At 37.9% G+C, this 17182-nt stretch overlaps 1 protein-coding gene across 2 annotated transcripts in view; it reads left to right on the top strand.

Moving 5' to 3' along the window:
• The first annotated feature begins 2195 nt into the window (after nt 1-2195).
• MRPL42 (mitochondrial ribosomal protein L42) overlaps nt 2196-17182 on the top strand; it is a 28129-nt gene continuing 13142 nt past the window's right edge. Inside the window, exons 1-5 of one of the 2 annotated variants that reach the window (XM_043881238.1) lie at nt 2196-2333; nt 3768-3928; nt 8125-8188; nt 9707-9791; nt 16947-17110. In XM_043881238.1, the coding sequence (XP_043737173.1) occupies nt 3859-3928; nt 8125-8188; nt 9707-9791; nt 16947-17110 (383 nt within the window). In that variant the 5' untranslated portion in view covers nt 2196-2333; nt 3768-3858. Of the gene's footprint in view, nt 2334-2399; nt 2503-3767; nt 3929-8124; nt 8189-9706; nt 9792-16946; nt 17111-17182 lie in introns of those variants that run through there. The other variant, XM_043881247.1, reaches the window with a different exon arrangement.

Genomic DNA, 17182 nt, shown 5'->3' on the forward strand with positions numbered 1-17182 from the left:
TTAAGTTCAAATATATGTGTTCTCTTAGAAAGTTCTTTTTATATATTACCTGCCAAGAGTGAAATATTTCTTAAAAATATAAAATAGATCTACCTTTGTCACCAGCTTCACCCCTTTTGCTAACACTCTGTATTCTAGTCACATTGACCTTATTTTTGTTTCTTGAAAGGATCTTGTACTGCTCCCTACCTTATGGCCCTTAATCAAGGCCCTTACTCTCTTATATTCTTCATCTTCACGACTTCTACCCTTCCTTCACATTTCTGCTTACATTTATATCCACAGGGGAACCTTTTCTAACCCTAATAGACTAGTCAGACACCAATATGCTTATAACCAATAGTTACATGTTTCACGGCATTTTTTCCCTCTGAGGCACTCAAGACAATGATAATAAAATAAATTACTTATTCAATTATGCATATACTATCTGTGGTCCCCACTTGATGTGTAATCTCTAAAGACATAGACTGTTACTCAGGTGTTTGGTACATCTAAAAAGTGCTCAATAAATATTTGTAGAATGAATGAGTGCAGTAGAATAAATTTAATAAATTTAATAAATTTCGGAGTTGCATAACGGAGAAGGCAATGGCACCCCACTCCAGTACTCTTGCCTGGAAAATCCCATGGACAGAGGAGCCTGGTGGGTTGCAGTCCATGGGGTCACTAAGAGTCTGACATGACTGAGCGACTTCACTTTCACTTTTCACTTTCATGCATTGGAGAAGGAAATGGCAAGTCACTCCAGTGTTCTTGCCTGGAGAATCCCAGGGACAGCGGAGCCTGGTGGGCTGCCGTCTATGGGGTGGCACAGAGTTGGACACGACTGAAGTGACTTAGCAGCAGTAGCAGCAGGAGTTGCATAAAAGCACCTAATAATGAAAAAACTTTATACTATGAGAATCTTTGATCATTTAAATAAGTCCTGATGATCTCCAGGAGGCTTGCGGTTTGAAACTGACAATAATTAAGGTGTTTGTAGGAAAGATGTTCATGATACACAGTTAAGTGGAATAAAGGTATATTAGAAAAGATAGTCTATTGTGCATGTATGTGTTTATTGATATATGTATTAATATATTAACAGTAATAAAAGAAAACCTAAACATAAAAGTGTTTGTGTGAAAGAGAGGGAGGCTGAAGAAGAATCAGGCTGGCAGGTTCATATCTCAGCTCCATTACTGGCCACAGGACTTTAAAATAGTACACATAATGTGTCTAATAACTGTTAGCTACTATCATAGTACAGATATACAAAGAGACAAAAAGTGGCAGATTATACATCAAAATGTCAGCATGTTGGAAATTACGGTTTAAAAATTGCCGACACTGAACTCTACATTTATCAAACTCTTCCTGACACACTCTCTGAGGGCGCCTCTTGGTTTTCATACTGCTTGTCTGCTGCTGCTTCTGAGAGGCCCTTGCTGGCCCGCCTCCTCCACCGGACCGCTAAATGTTGGAATTTCCTGGCTAGGTTCGGGGTGCTTTTCTTTTCTTTTTCTACACTCACTCCTTATGTGCACAGGCCTATGGCTGGTTTCTTTTCTGGTCTCAGCTTTGTGAACCTTTCTTCGCCCCACTGAGCCTCCCTGTTGGTCAGTGGTTCCCACTCGGCTCACAGCCAACCAGACGTGGCCTGTGGCATCGTCTTTGATCCGTCTCTCTTCAGCTCTGCACAGTGAATGTTTGACGAGTCTATTGATAGCTCCTTCCAATCTGTCTCTCCCCGCTGTCTTCCCCTACAGCATAGTCCGGAAAGACATTATGGCGTGGCCTATTCTTCCCTCTAAGATACAAGACAAGGTTCAGGATTCTGCACATGTCTTCCTCCCATAATAAATAACCAGCACCGTTCTCAAAATACAATGCTGGGCTTTTAGGTTGAAGGGTTGCCCCGCTTCCCCATTTCAAACATCAAATCCAACGCCACTACTCCTTCAATGCTTCTCTGAAATGTCTCTTTCCGTAGGAAACCTAACTTATCCGAAGATGGATCTCAAGTTGCTCCGATTATTAGTATAAACTTAAAAAAAAAATACTGCTTGTTACTTTCTTAAGGATATGCGTGGGGAGCAGTGGATTTGTTTTTGGAGATAGTGCTAGTAAAGTTGCCGGCGAACTGCTGCAACTAATCCCGGGAGCAGGTTGAATGAATCCCTTCTCCGCAGCCCCCGCCGCCGCGAAACCCCTACCCCGGCACCTTCGGCTCCTTCCGGCGGAGACTACATTTCCCAGAGTGCCCCGCGGGCCAGGAAGGCGCGTGGGGTTGTGAGGCCTAGAGCCCGGACTGAGGCAAGATGGCGGGTTCGCGGTGAGCTGCAGTCCAGGTAACCGCTGCCCTCTCTTTTTCCCGTCTAGGAGTCCCTAGAAGCTCGGCGGGCCCAGAAGGCTTATTGGCAAGTGTTGAGGTCTCCTACTTCCTATCCTACCGCAGGATAAAGCCTCTGGGGTCACCAGACTCAACGCTTCCTGTGGGAGCTACGCTCCAGGTGAAAGGTGCTAGTTCTGTTAGCCTGTCCCTCAAACCTCCGTCCCTCTCAGGCTCCCTGCAACCCTGTATTTCTTCAGGGTTGAATTCCAGGCCAAGGGATATACCCTCTGAATTCTCTTTTTGAGATGAATAATCTGATCCCTGGGTTTCAGACAGAATGTCGTTTTAAATGTTCTGTTCCTCAGCTCGTAGTCAGAAGATACGGGTTTGCGTTTCATCCATACCACCTATTAAGCAGCGGTAAACCATTTGACTTCTCTGAGCCTAGGTTCTTAATTTTTCAATGGAGATGCCTACTTCTACACTTGTGAAAGAGCATATAATGTATAGGAAAATGGGTTATAAACTATAGAAAGGAACTCAGGGATGTCAGTGCTAATGTACTGACAGTGCAAGGAGTCAGCTGCGTAGTTTTAGCAACTAAGACTGATAAAATACGATTTTACCACTGTGCGGGGATGGGGGTGTGGGGAATAGTCATCGAATAGTCAGTTGAGAACGAGTGATGTATGTCATTTATTCACAGCAGCCTGGAGTTGTTTTCCCCCATTTTACCGTGGAAGGAACTGAGAGGATTGCTTAATGACTTGCCCAAACTTTCCCAGTTTGTTAATGATTGACTCTGAAGCTCTTGGAAGCAAGTTATTTAAATGTTGTACTTTAATTTCGTCATGAGTCAAAATAAAGATACTTCTCATGATTAATATGAGAGTAAAATGAATGGTAGTGAAAGCACCTTGAAAAGGTAGAAATCTCATACATATATAAGAGGGCAAAATTTTATTTGGGGCTTTGGGATAGGATGTTTATGTGTGTTTCTCGAAGTCAATATTTAATAAGCCATGGTTGGGTCTTCTTGTTTAATATTTCATTTAATCAGAAACAGAACACTATTTGAAGAGATGTATTAAGATCTTGTATATGGTACCTGGGAAGTTGTACACAGACACATTAGCTTTATGAAAGGAGAATGCTCTGTATAGCATGTGTGATAGACTGTTTCTAATAGTTACACATTGGCTGTGCACTCATTGAATGGAAATAACTATACCAGGTGTTGAGAAGTTTGCATTTAAGAGGAGTAGTAATGCACATAGTTCTGGGATTTCTGATGATGTTGCTCTTTGTCCTGTATTGCCTGGAAACAGTTGTTTAAAAAGTTTTGCGTTAGTGTCTATAGTTTTAGGTAGCGATCCTATTTTGTGGTGTTGAGTGTGTTGTGTCGCTTCAGTTTATCATAGGCAGCACTGATTCTTTATCTCTCATGCAGGGGTGAAGATTGTTATATCTAGAAGCCGATTTTAAAAAGCAGTTTCTCTTCAAATCATCTTTATACCACCTGATAAGTATTTTGATTCACCATGGCATTGGCAGCAGTAAAATGGGTAATATCAAGCAGAACTATCTTGAAACATTTATTTCCAATTCAAAGTAAGTTGGGTGTTTTTTTTTTTTAATGTTTAAGAGATGTTAAACTTTTTCAAATATTATAATATCATAATATGTGTCCACTGAAGAAAATGTACAGTGTTTAGTTATTGTATATGCTTGCTATTGTATAGGAGTCATATGTATGCCACATATTGCATGATGTGGAAAGATCCTTATATAGAAAGGGGTGTATGTCAGACAGTATCTATTTTATGATCTAATTTGTGCATTTGAAAGATGATTGACCCGTATATGTATATAGGCATTTATAAATGAAGAGTAAAAGATGTGGACCAAGTAAGTTATCTTTGTAGACCACAAGTGGGATTTAACTGAGGCCAAGTGAAGGACTAATAAGGAAAACCTTTTTCTGGTTTGAGTTACTTATGTTTTCACATACTGCTTTTTTAAAAAAAGTATTTACTTATTTATTTGGCTGTGCTGGGTCTTTGTTGCTCCTCAGGCTTTTTCTCTAGCTGCAGGGACTGGGTGCTACTCTTTGTCCAGTGCTGGGGCTTCTTACTGAGGCGGCTTTTCTTGTTTTGGAGCAGGGGCTCTAGGGCTCGGGTTTCAGTAGTTGAGACTGCTGGGCTCTAGAACACCGGCTCAGTAGTTGTGGCGCTAGGGTTTAGTTGCTCCCTGGCAGGTGGGATCTTCCCCGACTAGGGATTGAACTCATGTCTCCTGTATTGGCAGGCACATTCTTTATCACTGAGCCACCATGGAAGTCCTCACATACTACTTTTTCGGCAGTTCTTAAAATTAGCAAATAAGGGCCAGTTGTACAATTCCATCTTACAAGATGACTATTGTTAATATTTTGGTGTACTCTTTTTGTATTTTTTTCTATGTAACTTTTTAAAAAAATGTAATTACTTCCTTTTCCGAAGAAACATAGTGTAATATTTTCTTCAAAGCCTAGTAATACATGTTTGATAGTCAAAACATTGACCTATATAAATAAACAGGCAATTAAAATCTTATTTCCCGACCAAGTTTCTTTTCTCTTCCCCTTTCCCCTGTTTGTGAACTGCATCCTCCCATTTCTAAAGCAGACATGGTTAGAGCGCTACAATAGGTTTTCTTTTTCATGTTTAGCTAGTCAGCTAACTTTTTTACTCATCTCTGCCCAATCTTAATCTCTTTGTCCATGTTTCCTGTTGACTACCATTTGTAATTGAACATTTCTATTGAGTTAAGAGGAAAAGAGTTATTTGAAGACTAGTGGGTAAAAACTATATAAGTAAAAGTATAATTAAGTAAACACTAAAATCAGTGAAAACAAAACTGCAGTCAGCCCTTGATTACCTAGGAGCATTTTTTGTTCTTGTTGAGGACTTGGGGAGAGAGTGCTGCTGCAATTAGTCTCTCTTTTGCCCTGATAAGAACTCAGCCCCAAGGCTGATGGGAAATCAGGCCTAATCAATTTTTACCTAGTCCATGTCCTGAAACAACAGTTTGTCCTCACTCAGGTTAATCTGAAAACTAGTTAATCTGCCCCTGGAAAAGTTAAAAATGTCTATGTAGACTTCACCAGTTGGGCTATCCGAGAATATTACTCCATCATCACTCAGTCATCCTAATAATCACTGACTACCTAACCTCTTACATCCTTAAGCCCCCTATTCTACACAATTTGTATTATTACTAGTGAAGGTAAAATATTATTACTGTTGCTATTGATATTTTATACAAAAGGGAAGGATGTTGAAAGATTAGAGGCAAAGCAAACGGTTATTGGAAAATTCAATGAGCACAAATAAAAAGGTCTTCTTATACTCCAAAAGGAACATTTAAAACCTTCTGAAATACATAGTCAGTGTAGAAGTTTTACAACTTTTAAGCATCTTAAGTCTTTTGATGTTTACAACTTTGATTTTTACAATAATTTACTTATCATGTGGTGGTATTCTGTTTCTGAAGATGAAGGAACATGAGTTCTCTGGCCATCAGAAACTCAACCAAGTTGCATATCTGATAAATTAGAGCTAAGATCAAAACTGTGTCTTCTCAATATACTTTCTGCTAGACCATCTTTGTTGTAGTAATTTAAAATAATTCAGCATTTGAAAATGAATGGGACTCTCAGCTTTTACAGATCATATCATAATGCAATTAAACTGTGTGTGTGTGTATAAATATATACATAAAACAGGAAAAGTCCTTGAGTTGTGGAGAACTGACTCTCATGGGAAGTTCTTTTTGGCATATTGAGTTGCTTTGGATTGATTGATGTTAACTTTGGCGTCAGTCCTAATTATGCCTTTAGAACTTCTGATACTTAGCCGTATCTAGAATTTTTCTCTTGCTAAAATGTCAAATATGTTTTTTAAGTATTAATTATACAGAAATTACATTTCAGAGGCAGTTTAGCAATCTCTTCTTTTTTATTAAGCATGATAGGGGACACATTAATAAGCAGGATGTTCATTTAAGAATCTATTTAGACTCGTAGTTAAAATAGACAACTATGGAAACAATACCTGGAATAGAAGGTAGAATGTGTGTGTCATGAGGGTACAACAAATGTCTGTGTAAGTGCAGAGTAGAAATTTTGCAGTTTCTGTTGAACTGAAAGTCTTCTTGTCTTGAGTTTTCCTTCTTGCCTACCTAAAAATGGTAAATTCTCTCTGTCCTTCCTCTGCCATCCAACCCTGTTTCTTTCAGCAAGCATGTAGATCACTTAGCTGGTTTGTATTCAGAGAATACAAATGACTTTTAATACTAATCCATACATAGTTAAGAAAAGAAGATCCCCAACAGTGTCAAAGAAGAAAATAAAATATGTGTAAATGATTTTTACATTACCCTCTGATTTGTCTTAATGAATACACCTCTGTATTAGCACAGATAATGAAAATTGATAAATCTTTTGAAAGATGAAGTTATATTTTTAATTCTTTGTATTTTTGTTATCTTTACATCAATGGAATTGTGGGGTCAACATTTTGCTGAAGAATCTTTTACAGTCTAGTGAGTTTTGTTAAGGTACTTTTTAATGTATTGGAGTAAGGATTTATATTTAGAACTCTTAAGTATATACAATCCTTGGGAAAACGAGAGGTATACAAAGATGGAAAATACATCTTTGTTTAGACGTCTCTGATACATGTAAATAACTGGTGCATTGAAAAAAAGAAAAAAGACCACAAAGATGGTATATCAGTGTTGTATGGAGTGTTGGTTGTGGAGCATGCAAAATACACAGCTCTTCTGTGATGGGGGCTGTCGGGCAGGGAGAAGGGAAAAAGAATTTCATGGAAGAGTAGCATTTGGCTTTTGAAAGATGAGTGGTATTTGAACCAACTTGGGATGGCATTCCATACTGAGGAGCAAGAGACTAGTTGAGAGAAGTTGATCTTTCTCTACAGAAGATTTATTCAGAATTTTTTTTTAACCATACCGAACTATATTTTTCCTTTATATTTAAAAGAAGTATCATTTCTCTGAATGTAGAGAAACCTTTTACAAACCGTTAAAAAAAATATGGCTTTTGAATTTGCAGGTATTCTTAAAAAAGGAAATGTCAGCATTTTGATTAAGAAAAGTTGATTTTGAGGAGTTTATTTTGTATTTCATTACTTAAACACTCCCCTTTTATGGACTGTGCACTCCAGTTGCACTAAAGTTTCTATTTATTTGTTTGACTGTACTTCCTGGCTTGTAGGATACTTGATTCCCTGACTAGGGATCAAACCCAGACCCTGGCAGTGAATGCACCGAGTCCTAAACACTGGACTGCCAGTGAATTCCCAACACTAAAGTTTTATATTCTTTCCTTTGATCATTGGCACTTTTTATTACCTCTCAAAGGAACATTGTACTCATCCACTAATAACTCCCAAGTTACTGCTTCATCCTTCAGAACACCTTAAAGGTCGTCTCCACTGGAAAAGTGTTCCTGAACCTGTACTCCTGTTTTGTAACTTGCCAGTGTGCCCCTTCTCCTCCCAGTTCTTCTGTGCTGACAGGGCTCATCTTTGTACTGGAGTTGTTTGCTTATGTGTCCCTCTCTCACCGGATTTGAACCCTTTTTGAGGACAGGATCTCAACTTGCTGAATCCTTAGCTCAAGTACAGCCCTGTTCATGGTGAACATAGTAAATATTGGTTGAATGAGTAAAACTAACTTTACATTTGTGTGAGAACATATGCTCAAATGAACTAAATCCATTTTACTGTTTGGGGTTTTTGCAGACGGAGCCTTATATTGTGTTGGTCACAAATCTACGTATTCTTCTCTTCCAGATGACTATAATTGGTATGTATTGAAATCCAATTGAAAAAAAAAAGAGTCTCTTAGCTCTATCTGAAAAGATTGTTTTATTTCTTGTTTTGGAATTTTCTGCTTTCTTTTCTGATTATTCTTTCTTTAATTTTGTTTTTAAAAAATATTTCAGTGTTCTTATTTACCTAGTGTCTGGACTTATAAATGTTTTAAATAAAAATCATTTATCATTGTGTTTCAGTGAATACTTCATTTGTTCTAAGACAGATGTGCTAATAGAAATGCTGTCTTTTCTTCCTGAATCATTCTTTAGTTTTTTTGAGAAGTTAATTACTTTTATGATTTTCTCTTAGGGTTCATATCTATTAGCTTAAACAACTATTTATCTTATCTTTTGTTGATATTGAATAATCCTAAATTATAAATATTTAATTCAACCACAAACTATTTGGTACTTAGTTCTAGTCAGTATGCTGAGAACTAGGAATAGCCTATGAGTGGAACGTTGTCCTTTATAGCAGAGTCTTATGTGCAGAAGCTACAATGTTTTTTTTTTAAGTTACTTAAAAAAATTTTTTTTTATTTAATTATTTACTTTTGGCTATGCTGGGTCTTTGTTGACTTGCCTGGGCATTCTCTGCTTGCAGTGAGCGGGCCTGCTCTTGACGGCTGCGTGCTGGCTCCTGCTCTTGGTGGCTTCTCTTGTGGAGCCCGGGCTCCAGGCATGGGGGGCCTTGATAGTTGGAGCTACGGGGCTCTAGAGCTGTGGGCTTCAGTAGTTTTGGCACAACGGGCTTAGTTGCTTCGTGGTATGTGGGATCTTTCTGGACCAAGGATCAAACCCCTGTCACCTGTATTGGCAGGCAGATTTTTTTTCATCACTGAAGAAGCAGGAAAGCCCCACAAAGTTGTTTTATTGTGAATTTTAGTAAAAATATATTTTCTTACCTCTTGATACCAGTTTTAATTGTAAACTTAGTGAGTATTAGGATAGTGATGAAATAAGACTAGATAATAGGTGGCACTTTGTGAACCTGAAGAGATTGAATCTTACATGTTTTGCATTATGCCAAGGGTGCTTGGAGAAATGCTGAATTAGAAAAAGTGTTCAGCTACAGTCTTTATGATTAGAAATTCAGGTGATCCTTTACCTGGAAGATTATGTATTTTGCTGATCTTCAGCTTTAATAATTCAAGTAATCTTACAGCTTTTTGAAGGTAGCTTTTAGATAAGGGAGGAAGTTCTATTAATAGTGATGAGTGAACATGAAGATCTCTTCCAAAGATTTGGAGAACTAACAAAACAAGTAATTTGAAGGATAATCTAGATAAAATCATGGGTAATGGGTTTGTTGTGGTAGTTAAATTGACATGTTTTGTGGGATGATCTGAGTTGTTTCCTATGATATGGGTACTTCCTTTGCCAGTCCAGTGACACGGCATTTATTCTTCAGGGATTGGTGATTAACAGATTTGAGCTCTAATACTCATTTTGTATAAATCTGTAGTATAAATCTGTCTCTAAAACATTTGTTCTTCTTTTTTTTTAAGCAAAGTAGAGCTTGCTCTGACATCTGATGCCAGGACAATAGTATGCTATCACCCTTCTGTGGACATTCCATATGAACACACAAAAGTATGTATAAGCGAATCTCTTATGATTTTTAATTTGCTCTTGAAAATACACTTCTTTACAGTGTCCAAAGAGAAAGGAATTGTTTGATTTTCTTTATTTGGTGTTGATCGTCTTTTGGCTTTTTTATTTTACTGTTTTGATTTTTCTCTTCTTTTCCTCTTTCTGTAAAGACTTTTTTCAATACACAAAGTGAACCATTTAAACACAATTATGGCATCAATTTTCTTGCCTAAAATTTGGCAGATTTCTGACTAGGGATCAAACACACTTAGTATAAATTTTAGGAACACACTGTCCCATGCTACTGTATATTGCAGTCTAATAAATTATGAAAAGTTTGTATTTTAGAGTGCTGTTTCATAACTTTTATATTGTGTTGGTTCTGATCATCCTTTTAATGTTTGGTGAATTTCTTCCTTTTTTTGGTTGGTTTTTTTCTAATGGGCCAACATGGGCATAATTTTAAGTGGCCTAGTTTAATTAATGTTTTCCATATTTCTTCAAAAGAGAAGCACTAGATAAAGGAGGCTTTGTTTTTACTTTAATACAATTTATTTAACTTGACCCAAGTCTTTATTTATTATTTTATGTATGAATTGCTTTCTCCTTTTTCTTTAAGCCTTCTTCTGCTATATTCGGTGATGTTTGATTTGCTTTTTGAGGAAAAAATACTTAGGTAATTCATCACATGATGCATCTAGTGGTAGCTGTTTTTAAAAATCATCATTAAGGCCAGAGTACTGATTTGACAGAACAAATTAATGTTAGTTTGCTATTTTATATTCTCTTTTTAATTTCATCATTTTGTCTGCCTACTTTGTATTCTAGCTAGATATCATAGGCAGTAATTTTGTACCTTTTCTGTTTCATTTCTTTGAACAGTTTATAGAAAACAGGTGTAAGTCACTGACTTTTGACCTGTAACTTCTAGCTCATACTGTATTGTGTCTTCTCCCATTTTTATTTCGTATTATTTTTCTGGTTATGTGCTTTATTCCTGTGATAGCAGTTATACTGAAAAGTCCGAGATCATGTGGTCTTTTCTCACTATCCAGACTCTCATCTCCATATAGCTCTTCGCATCCCTGAATCTGACACTTTTCCTATCCTTCCCAACTCTTAAAACTTCTACATTCTGTTAAAACTTACTATCATTTTAAAGTCTCTCAGAACCCTAGCTTCTAGAACGTTGCCTTTGCCTTCCGACTCTTAACAGAAACTTGGCTGTACCCTGGCCCCAGTGCTTCCTTGGCACCCTTAAGTAGTTATGCTTTCTCTCCTAAACCCTTTTACTACTGAGCCTAAAGATAGAATAGATGTCCCTGTGGCTCTTCACTGTCATGTCCAGATCATCTTTCCTCCTCCCTAACAGTTTTTAGCTTTGTAGTTTGGATCATTAAACCATGCTATCTACTATTTTTTTTGCTGTCATCCTGCAGTTCACTTCTCATCCTCCCTCCCCCATCCCTCCACTCTTCTTTGAAGATTTTAAATGTACTTTCCCACTCCCCAACTGTATCCTAATTCTTTGTTACTTCAGTGTCCATGTAGGTGATCTGTCTACTACCCCAGCCTCTGACTTCTTGATCTTTTATCTCTACAGCAGTCCCCACTCCCATGGTTGTTCCCTGATACCGCGCTGTGCTTAGTCACTCAGGGGTGTCCGACTCTTTGCGACCCCATGGACTGTAGCCTGCCGGGTCCTCTGTCCGTGGGGATTCTCCAGGCAAGAATACTAGAGTGGGTTGGCTGTTCTCCTCTCCAAGGGGTCTTCCCAGCCCAGGGATCGGACCCAGGTCTCCCATATTGCAGGTGGATTCTTTATCGTCTAAGCCTCCAGGGAAACCCATGGTAGTTTTCTAGAGAGGTTTTAATCACAAATAATTCTTCCTCCCTATCTAGATGTTTCAGAATTCCATTAGTGTGCTTCCAACTCCTGCTAGTTTCCCAGCTCCAAGAGTTATTCATTCCCTCATTAAGACCGCCATCAATTGATGGAGCCGTGTTTTCGCAGTCCTGCACATATCTCATACAATCTCCTTACCTAGGATGGATTCCGTGCTCGTTGTCATCATCACTTCTTTGCATACATACCCGTCTCTCTCTTTCTATTTTTGTTGCCCTTCCTTTGCTGTATCAGCTGTACCCTCTCCAGTGTCCTCAGTATCCCTCTGTCTGGTCTAGGAGATCACTCCTGTGAGTTCACACGTAATCCCTCCACACAGTGGCTTCTCCGCTCTTCTTTAAGGTAGATACTTAGGAAGCTCCTGCCTCAGGGCCCATGTAGTTACTGCTTTCTTTGCCTGAATGCTTTCCCTCCAGAAATCCTGTAGTTTATTCCCTCTCCTTGAGGTCTCTCCTTATTTGTTCTCTAGAGAGACCTTCCTTGGTCACTGCATTTAAAGTAGAACCCCTGCCCCTGGAGTCCCTGCTGTCCCTCTTTGCTTTGCTTTTCTCAATAGCGTTTATCATTTCTGGCACAATGGATGTTTTCCTGCTATTCTGTGTGTCTCCCTTCATTAAAACGTAAGCTCCATGAGGACAGGGCCTTGACTATTTTGTTCCTTGCTGTATCATCAGCACCTGGAAAACCTTTGTACTTGATTGGTGCACAATAAATATTTGTTGATTAACTAAATAAATTGGGTCTTCTCCATGATGTTCTGTTTTAAAGCTAAGAGATACGAATTTGTAGAAGCTTGGAAATTTTTTGTTTCTCAAGTAATTACAGATTGGATTTTATTTACAGTAGGAATCAGTCTTGAAAATACGTTGTTAAAATATGTTCTTTTTGAATCTAGATTTACAAATTTCACAAAGATAGTATATAGCATTAAATAACTATTTAAACATGACTTAACATTTAGATTTGATTTTCTTTTCTCAAGGAAGTAGCTGCAACTCTGTTCTCTGCTGCGCTTAGTTGCTCAGTCGTGTCCAACTCTTTGTGACCCCAAGGACTAACTGTAGCCCTCCAGGCTCCTCTGTCCATGGGGATTCTCTAGGCAAGAATACTGAAGTGGGTTGCCATGCCCTTTCTCCAGGGGCTCTTCCCAACCCAGGAATCAAACTGGTGTCTCCTGCATTGCATGCAGATTCTTTACCATCTGAGCTACCAGGGAAGCCCAGCTGCAACTCTAGTGGGCCCTTTAATTCTCTAGGCCCTGGAAAGCATATTTCATACAAAGATCCTGGTCATATGTAGAAGTACCTACTGACACTGACTTTAAGAAAATTAAAATGATTTATATCCTTGGTTTTCTGGTAATTTGTATTTGCATCTAGATGTCAATTATATTCCAAATATCCAGGTAAAAAGATCCTGCTTTCTGTTTCGGCCAGGTATAAGTTTTATTAAAACTAAAAATGTTTTTCTAGAATTTAGGATTTCTAGTTTAGGAAAATAAAGATTTTAAACCAGGGACAAAAAAATAATGATTTGGAAAAATAAAGTAAAAATTTAAGTATTAGGCAATTCTTTTTAGTGGTTGATTTAGTGGAAAATTTCAAAAGTCAAATTTTAAAAATTCTTAAGAAAAGCAAGGAAAATTCAAGGTGACAGTTCTAAATGTTTTTTAAAGTTGACATACAGTTTTAGTTTTTCCTTTTTAGTGAAATATTCATGTACCCTTTCTTTGAAATTTGATCAGGAGGTCAAGTGCATCCTAAAAGTCAGTTCTGAGTCTGTAGAGGCTTTTGGTTTAGGCTTCGAGGAAGCCATTAATTCTAATGTCTTTTTTCTGTGTGCCTGGGAAAGAAAGTGTTTTTAATTATACAAAGCAGAGAGAATTTGAGATGTATTAGAATTGAGCCTGTTTGGGAGTAGGAAGAGAGTCAATGAACATTTATTAACTTGAAAATAGCTGATATTATTTAAAACATTTGATCTTTAGTAACAAGTATAGTAACCTAAGGGGCTTCTCAGATGGCTCAGTGGTAAAGAATCCACCTGCTAAGCAGGAGACTCAGCTTTATCCCTATGTTGGGAAGATCTCTCTGAAGAAGGAAATGGTAATTCACTCCAGTATTGCGGGGAATCCCATGGACTGAGGAGCCTGGCGGGTTACAGTCCATTGGGTCACAAGTCAGGAATGACTTAGTGACTAAAAACAATAATAACACAATAACCTAAAGGAGAGAAAACTATAGGCTCTAATCTAGTGTTTGCTGGTATCCTTCAGAGCCTGATAGCAACTTGCAAAGACATATATTTCACTCTATGTATTAAAGAGATGACCTTATAAAATTACTTTAAATGTTTAAGGAACACTTTTTAAAAAAAATAAATAATACCACTTTTTTCCTGTTTGAGGCCTTAAAAGAAATATTAGTGGCTTGTTCAGTCACTCAGTCAGTCGTGTCTGACTCTTTGCAACCTTGTGAACTGCAGCATGCCAGGCTTCCCTGTTCTTCACTATCTCCTGGAGTTTGCTTAGTTTCATGTCCATTGAGTCAGTAATGCAGTCTAACCATCTCACCCTCTGCTGCCCCCTTCTCCTTTTGCCTTCAATCTTTCCCAGCATCAGGGTCTTTTCCAGTGAGTCGGTTCTTCAAGTCAGGTGGCCAAAGTATTGGAGCTTCAGCTTCAGCATCAGTCCTTCCGATGAACATTCAGGGTTGATTTCCTTTAGAATTGATTGGTTTGATTTCCTTGCAGTCCAGGAGACTCTCAGGAGTCTTCTCCAGTACCACAGTTTGAAAGCATCAATTCTTCAGCTCTTAGACTTCTTTATGGTCTCAACTCTCACATCAAACCTATATTAAGTAGGTAATTACTGCTCAGATTTTACAGAAAGGAAATTAAGAGCTTCAATAATTTTTCCAAGGTCACAGAGTTAGTAGTTATTGACCAAAACCCAAATTCTTAACCTCTTCATTATACTTTCTCCTTATTCCCTCCCACACTAAGGAAGTGGTTCCTTATTTCTACTTATGTCAAATTGTTGTACTTAGTGCTCAGTGGTTAAGTTATGTCTGACATTATGCAACCCCATGAACTGTGGCCTGCCAGGCTCCTCTGTCCATGGGATTTCCCAGGCAGGAATACTAGAGTGGGTTGTCATTTCCTTCTCCAGAGGATTTTCTTGACTTAGGGATCAAACCTGCATCTCCTGCATTTCAGATTCTTTACCACTGAGCCACGAAAATTGAAACTGTGAAAGCTTTTTATAATCTTAATTCCTCAGGGTCCCTTTTTTAAGATTACCTATTGTGTGTTTTTACCTACTTTGCTTTACTTGTAATGTTTTTCATTCCTTCTAGAACTCATTCTGCACTCTATGACAAGGCTCTAACTTGGCTCCTGTTCTATTTTTCACTAATGTCTTTGTTATTTTGCATTTCTGTAGTACTTAGTCAGTTCCACCACCATCATGTACTTACAGTTTGCCTATTAAAAGGCTTTAGTTTTTCGTGTATGTAAGCTAAATAAATATGAATATATGCTCTAACATTTAATACAGTGGTCGAGTGTAGTAGTTGTCATTAATAGTGTATGAATGTAAGAAGCTGTCTGTGTTTGAATTGTTTCATTTGTAAATTCAAGTTTTCATTGTGTTGTAATACATATATAAGTTATTTGTAAAGCTTATATATGTTTTCAGTTCATTCGCTTAGTCGTGTCTGATTCTTTGTGACCCCATGGACCACAGCACGCCAGACTTCCCTGTCCATCACCAACTTCTGAGCTTGCTCAAACTCAGGTCCATTGAGTCAGAGATGATCCAACCATCTCATCCTCTGTCATCCCCTTCTCCCGTCTTCAATCTTTCCCAACATCAAGGTCTTTTCAAATGAGTCAGTTCTTCGCATCAGGTGGCCAAAGTATTGGAGTTTCAGCTTCAGCATCAGTCCTTCCAATGAATATTCAGAACTGATTTCCTTTAAGATGGACTGCTTGGATCTCCTTTCAGTCCAAGGGACTCTCAAGAGTCTTCTCCAACACCACAGTTCAAAAGCATCAATTCTTCAGCGCTCAGCTTTCTTTATAGTCCAACTCTCACATCCATACCTGACTGCTGGAAAAACCATAGCTTTGACTAGATGGACCTTTGTCAGCAAAGCAATGCCTCTGCTTTTCAATATACTGACTAGGTTGGTCATGGCTTTTCTTCCAAGGAGCAAGCGTCTTTTATATATGTTACATATAAATATATTTATGTCTTATATATGTTATATATATATATATAACATACATATATTTTATTTTGTATATGTTATATTTTTTAATAAAACTAATGTTACAATCTTGTGTTAACATGTCATATCACTTAATATTTAAAATATAGGTAAGCTGACTTTCCAAGGCACTCATTTTTAAGAGCTTTAGTCAGCCACTGTTGCTGATGGACATATGCTATCTTACTAGTGTTGGGAAGAAATGAGATTTTTTTTTTTTAGTAATTATCGTCTTTGGGGGAAAAAACTACTCAAATTATCATAAAGCATCATTTAATGCCAGTGCAGTCACCTAAAATGAAAATATTGAAAATTTTTCCTGTTTCTTTTGGATATAAGAAATGTCATTTTCAATTAAAGGTTTTCCATTGTATCTCACTTTAATGTTAGAGACTGTGGGCACTGTAATTTTTGGTTTTTTTTGTTTTTTTGCCTGAGCCATGTGATATGTGGGATCTCAGCTCCCTGACCAGGGATCAAACTCGAGTCCCTTGCAGTGGAAACATCGAGTTTTAACCACTGGACCATCAGGGAAGTCCTGACTATAAACTTTTAAGTTAAAAAGTGGGCACAATTTATAGTTTTGAGAAATAGAGACTAAAGTAATAAGTACTTTATTATTGGGAGAAGATAAATTTAAATAATAACTTTATTATTGGAAAGGAAACCCAGAACTTCATATGAGAAGAAAAATATTTCTGGGGACTTCCCTGATGGTCCAGTGGTTAGGGCTCTGTGCTTCCACTGCAGAGGGCACAGCTTCAATCCCGAGTTGAGGAGCTAAGATCCTACATGCCATGCCTGGTGCAGCCAAAAATAAATTCTGATTTGCTAACGGATAGTGCAACTCAGTGAAACCATTTTGGTGACTTATCTACCCACCTTGAAGTACTGTGGTGGTAGTTATTTTACCGTCAACTCAATCAGATGCTGGCTAACATTCCTACATGTTGATGTTCACTGCTGTTTATTTTGTAGCCTATCCCTCGGCCAGATCCAGTGCATAACAATGAAGAAACACATGATCTAGTACTGAAAAGCAGATTAGAAGAAAAAAGTGAACACTTAGAGCAAGGACCCATGATAGAACAACTCAGTAAAATGTTCTTTACTACTAAGCACCGTTGGTATCCTCGTGGACAGTAAGTGTTTTCTTTTCTTCTTCATCTCTCACTGAACACTAAAGAAATAACACAACTTTCTTTCTGTTAACA

Source organism: Cervus elaphus, chromosome 3, assembly GCF_910594005.1.
Source record: "Cervus elaphus chromosome 3, mCerEla1.1, whole genome shotgun sequence".
NCBI classification, from domain to species: domain Eukaryota; kingdom Metazoa; phylum Chordata; class Mammalia; order Artiodactyla; family Cervidae; genus Cervus; species Cervus elaphus.